The 6,031-nt window shown below is 39.6% G+C and overlaps 1 protein-coding gene across 1 annotated transcript; it reads left to right on the forward strand.

Moving 5' to 3' along the window:
- The first annotated feature begins 660 nt into the window (after positions 1-660).
- Positions 661-5,719, forward strand: LOC126272229 (uncharacterized). Its single transcript, XM_049974929.1, has 3 exons — positions 661-688; positions 1,735-1,814; positions 4,417-5,719. Exons 1-3 carry the CDS (start codon positions 682-684, stop codon positions 4,636-4,638), a joined length of 309 nt encoding a protein of 102 aa, XP_049830886.1. The 5' UTR covers positions 661-681; the 3' UTR covers positions 4,639-5,719.
- Positions 5,720-6,031: the final 312 nt, after the last annotated feature.

Consider the following 6,031-nt stretch of genomic DNA (forward strand, 5'->3'; position numbering starts at 1 on the left):
TTTTGATATTTGTCGTGTAACACACGGAGTTAAAAAAGTATAAACATTTGAACTTTTCTCTTTCCTGGAACGTTGGAATTGTGTTTCTAACTTTTGAAGTTTGAAAAGTAATAAATGTTTTAATCCTGTTCCTTGTTTCTTGTCTTCTTGTATTTTGTAACGGAGACGTGTTATAGTTATAACATATAATTGCCTGAAAGCCGTTGTGACTTAAAATCTTTGATGCTTTCAGTGGAAAGATGAGAATGTTAAATGGAAAAATACTGGGGCCGTACAGGAGTTCACAAAATCTTTACTCGCATTGTTGTCAAATAAAGGCAACACTTAACAACTTTTCGTGCCCCATATTAATGGAGGATTTGATCTCTAGTTGTAACCAGTTGATGAGTCGTTTCTTGCGTTTCAACTATTTTTAAGCACACTTCGAACATCTAAGTGCTTATCAAAAGCCATCTGGGAATTACACTTGTTCGCGCGTCGTAAATTTCGATTGTCAGATAGGAATCAAATGAAACAAAAACACGGGATATACGCAATAGTGAGCGATTTAGACCTTATCAGTGATGCTGACGTTCGTTAATACGTATTTGTGTGGTTGACGTCTTTACGTGGGACCTGTGGTGAGCTATTTAAGCGTTAGGACGCTACGTTTACGGCACTCTGAGCAGACACACCTACAACATGAGAGGTAAGAGCCACTGCATGCGCCTGTAACAGAGCTTCGCTCTCCTTTAATATAATAATGTAACTGAGGTTTTAGAAAAACCAAGCCCATAGGTTACCAGAAATTTTGAATTTGATTATGAATTTGTTACTACTTTTCTGAAAATTTCGTACAACTTTTCGGAAGTTACACACAGTCCTCAAGTCTTCAGAATTTCTCTCTGGTTACCGTTTGCCATCCCAAATACGTGGTACTGCATTGGAGAAAATCGGCAATTTGTGTAAATACAGATAGGACTAATAAGGTTTTTGTCTGTTCATAATGTTATTAGCTTGTATTAAGAATTTTTCTTCTCGTCGTCACAGATTGTAATTTTATGTACGGGGACGTTCTCTGATAACGCGCAGGTTTTTAGTGCAACATAGGAGCTCAGACTAACTTGTCGCTTCCTGTTGTACTCCATTATACGAGTTTCAGACTACCGAAGAAACGCCACATTAACGCCAATATAATCATTCATTACATTAACAGTGTATAAAATTAAATTATTTTAGTTCTATGTTGCAAATATCGATTCCAGCAGCAGGAAAAATGGGGAGGAAAATATTAACCCACCTTGTTGATTACTGCTTTACCGTAATCGCTATCTAGTGCTATATGGGTAGTTTCCAACTGGTGGTAACTGCTGTCGGAAAAAGGATACAAACAACTGCGTTTTAGTAGCTCCAAAAGCATATCATAGTCATTTAACAATTGCTAATTTTGTGACCACAAGTAGTTTGTGCGTGCTGATTGTTCAAATCCGAACTATTTCTTGTATAATAAACTGTAAATATAAATACGTTCTGTTGTACACGGAAGAAGAAATGGATGAACGTTGCTGTTTAATAGCTTCATGCTGACAAAAATTCGTTAAATGGTTTCGTATGGAAGAAAAGTAGATTTAGCTGGCCACGAGAAAAGACACTTGGTCAAAACATTTTGTAACCAAAGTTCATTTCGGCTTTCATGCATACGTATTGTACACAAACGTTATACAGGATAAACATTATATTCCATTATACTTTCAGGACTGCCATTAATTGCGACTGCTGTTGTGGTGGTTTTGGTTGGAGGCTCCAGTGCAGCATCCCTCCGCAGACTGACCGTTGTAAGTGTTTACCAGCTGTTATCAGTTCGTTAATGAGGTCTTATGCTAATAGGAAAAACTCTTGTAATAAGATATCTTCACAAAAAGTTTTTTTCTTAATAATTGCATTTGTCCTGGAATTACTTTTTCTTTGTTCCCCCAAATGTTCCAAGAGTATATTAATTCTGTTCCTTTCGAACCCTTCAAATGGTTCAAATGGCTCTGAGCACTATGGGACTTAATATCTGTGGTCATCCGTCCCCTAGAACTAAGAACTACTTAAACCTAACTAACCTAAGGGCATCACACACATCCATGGCCGAGGCCGGATTCGAACCTGCGACCGTAGCAGCCGCGCTTCCGGACTGAGCGCCTAGAACCGCTAGATCACCACGGCCGGCTCGAACCCTTCCTCTCACACTATGTATCGGAACATACATAAAGATCTGTTAAAACAGATATTTCAGTTAAATGGATTATTACACATATTCTCAGAGTTAGCTAGTTACATTTAGGAAACAAATTAGGAAATAAGCAAATGGATAATACTTTTTAGAATTCAATTAATTGGTCACCACTATTACGTTTTAACTGTAGTAAGTCATTTGAATGAGTGAATATTATGATCACATTATCATTCGTATTCGAATTTAATTTCATACTATCGATTTTAGAGTACGACTACAAAAGTAAACTATGCATTATAACACGACTACAAACGCAAATTGTACATTAGGGATATAGTCTGCGTGATTACTCGATAAAAAATAATTACACCTGAAAATGAAACATAGCAAATAAATGAAATTTTTTTTCGCTCACATCACTCCAGTTATCGGGTTTAGCCGCCTGGCAAGAGCTTAGTGCTAAGGATCGAAAGGGATACTAAACACATTTACCGCAAGTGAAATTCGTCTTCTCTTTCTTGCTTTACCTCTTAGCCATATGTTGAAGCTTCTTAGCTAAAGTAGAGTCCTGCTGGTTTGTGACAACAAGTTGTTTCCGTAAATCTCACTGAGGAAGGTGGTGTAGTGGTTAGGACACTGGACTCGCATTCGGTAGGACACCGGTTAAAACCCACGTCTGGTCATCGTGTTTTAAGTTTTCCACGATTTCCCTAAATCTCTCCAGGCAAATGGCGGGATGGTTAGTTTGAAAAGGCACGGCCAACTTCCTTCCCCATCCTTCCCTAACCCGATGGGGCCCATGACCCCGTTGTTTGGTCAACCACCCAACCCAAATATCAGGTTGCTTTGTTTTCTCTAGCGTGAAGCACGGGGTTCCGTAGTGTTTTAGAGGACAATGATTATTGAACACAATCCGCTTGGTCAGTTGACCCACTTCTTAAGAATTTCATTGCCCCATCCATTAACTAGCACTTCAAGTTCAGTAGAGTGCTACCACACTCCTTCACATACGTATATAGCATACACAAAAATATTCATTTATTAACCAGATACTATGAAATTTGCTTACATTAGGCATTGCCAGTACGGTACCATGTAGTATAATTTTTTGGAAAGTTGTTCGTCTTACTGCAGACTTCAACAGCTCACAAGTTTCTTTACCTAACTGAGACGTTTCTCTGTTTACTGCTCGTCAGATCACGCGGGTCCCTTGGTATTCGACATTTGTTACGAGAACACGGTAAAATCGAAGTAGCATCCGGTTCTGATATTCATTACCATTAACAATTTCGAAAGTTAACGTAGCAATAATAGTACTCACACACAAATTATTAATGACAACTGCAAGTAATTTTTAGTCTGAAATGAGGGGGAAAAACGATACGTACCATGACTAACTGACTGGATCTGCCTAATAAAATCTTTCTGTAGTATGAATTAATTGTGAGCCATCCTAATTGGTAGTTGCCAAGGATTAACGTTGCAGTCCAATTAAAGAGGTCAGTAACAGTATGACACCTCATACAGACATACGACTAGACTGTCATTAACGTACTATTATCTAAAGACTTGCAGGATTCGAATGAGTTTGTGAATCAACTTTAACAAGAAAAAACATGAAATCATTGTATTACAGAAGAAGTCAAACGGACATTAATTTTTACTGTTACACATTTCTTGCACCAGCATTATAACGACTCTGAACAAAAAGCAGTCAAAATGCAAATTTTTGAGAGACAAATAATCTACACAAATGTCCCGCAAATCAGGCGATAAATTTAAAAATTTCTCAAAGAAGAATAGGACCAGTGCGATCTTTCGTACAATCAGTATCTCCGGGATAATTAACATTTTATTCCGAAAATGTATTTCATCGTGGTTGTTATGCCTAATACAGTCGGAATCCCACTATCTCATGATGGAGTATGAAAATTCAGGCATCAGTTACAAAGCATTTACTTACTAAGCTATTTATTGATTCAGTTACTAAAGAGACATTTTCATAAGCTTATACTTCAACACAGAGGAAATTCGGAATTTACACACGCCGCTGTAAAATCATCATACAATACTACGTTAAAGTTTATGTACTAGAAAGAGCACGTTCTCATCCAGTGAAACAATGAAGGCAACAATAAGACTTTCAATTACGATAAGTAAATCGCATCAAAGACATGATACACAAGATGTACTGAGCAACATTCAATTTCTTCCAGGTCAGTGCAACATGCCAGGGAGCGTCCGGTCCATTTCCGAATCCGAACAGCTGCAGAAGCTTCCTGCAGTGCGAGCCGTCTGGAGGCGCAACGGTCATCCCATGCCCAGCAAACCTCGAGTTTAATCCAAATCTGAAGGTGTGTGACTTCCCAGAGAGAGCTGGTTGCTCCTCATCAGTGTCTCTACCAGCTAACGACGACAATGGAAATGGTGGGGGATGAGATGATAACGGAGGCGCTTCACCAGCTCCACCATTTGGCGACGCCCCCACATGTCCACCGTGGAATCCTAATGACGTCACCCAGCTGCCCAATCCCAATGACTGCAGCAGCTTCTACAAGTGTGATGAGAATGGTGTTCCTTGGGTCATTTCATGCCCAGCCGGTCTCGAATACAATGCAGAGCTAAGGGTGTGTGATTACCCAGAAAATGCTGGTTGCTCATCGTCTTCACCGAGCAAACCGTCTGATGATACACCTTCTCAGGGGGATGAAGACAACGAAAATTCTGATGCAGGTAATGAGGTAAGCCCGAATCCACCAGCTGGAGATGCTCCTACTTGTCCAGCATGGAATCCAAATGATGTCACACAGCTGCCCAATCCCAATGACTGCAGCAGCTTCTATAAATGTGACGAGAATGGTGTTGCTTGGCTCATACCATGCCCAGCTGGACTCGAGTACAATGCAAAGCTAAGAGTGTGCGATTATCCAGAGAGTGCTGGTTGCTCATCGTCTGCTTCTCCAAGTAACCCATCTGGTGACGATTCCTCTGATGACAATCAGAACAATGGTAACGCTGACTCTGGTAACAGTGACGACCCAAGCCCTCAGCAACCACCTGCAGACGCTCCCACGTGTCCGGCTTGGAATCCAGATGACGTCAGCCAATTGCCTAACCCCAGTGACTGTAACAGCTTCTACAAGTGCGACGAGAACGGAGTTGCCTGGTTGATCCCGTGTCCAGCTGGCCTGCAGTACAACGCTGAGCTGAGGGTGTGTGATTATCCTGAGAGTTCTGGGTGCTCTGTGTGAGCTACAGCTACACTGAAGAAGATATTTTTTTATTCACTCTGAAAGAACTTTACAAATGATGTCATCACATGACCTGTGTAATCCGCCTGTAACAGATATACTATCTATGTAATGTGATCAGTACTCATGTGACTAATATTTAGTCTCATATTAAATATACTTGTATTATTTCATAATTTATTTTTATTTATCTTACTTATTACTTACACACTTTGTATGTAATCCAACTGCAATTGTCCAAACTTAGTAATAAAAGAGTTCTCACGTACTTTCTAGCTATTTCATTGAACGGATGTATCTTGATCATTAGAGAGGGGATAATATAATATCTAGGAGGTTTTTGTGACATTTTTTGAAGCTTTAATATATTTTCTGTGTCGAATTGAAACTAATTTCACATCATGTTTAAACATGGATAGACACATTGAATCGGTATTGCAATCACAGTCCAATGAGTGGAGAGCTTCATATTCTCCACCTCCATAAAACATTTCAAGGTTCCCAGTCAAAGTTCAAACAAATGAACCTTTTTTGCTTATGGTCACCAAGAAATCATAATGACACGGTTCCATGTGAAACA

Source organism: Schistocerca gregaria, chromosome 5, assembly GCF_023897955.1.
Source record: "Schistocerca gregaria isolate iqSchGreg1 chromosome 5, iqSchGreg1.2, whole genome shotgun sequence".
Taxonomy (NCBI): Eukaryota; Metazoa; Arthropoda; class Insecta; order Orthoptera; family Acrididae; genus Schistocerca; species Schistocerca gregaria.

Bases quoted from the DNA above. Each gene is read 5' to 3' on its own strand.
- LOC126272229 (XM_049974929.1), top strand. The intron at 1,815-4,416 runs GTAAGTGTTTAC...AATTTCTTCCAG, and splicing joins CCCTCCGCAGACTGACCGTT to GTCAGTGCAACATGCCAGGG.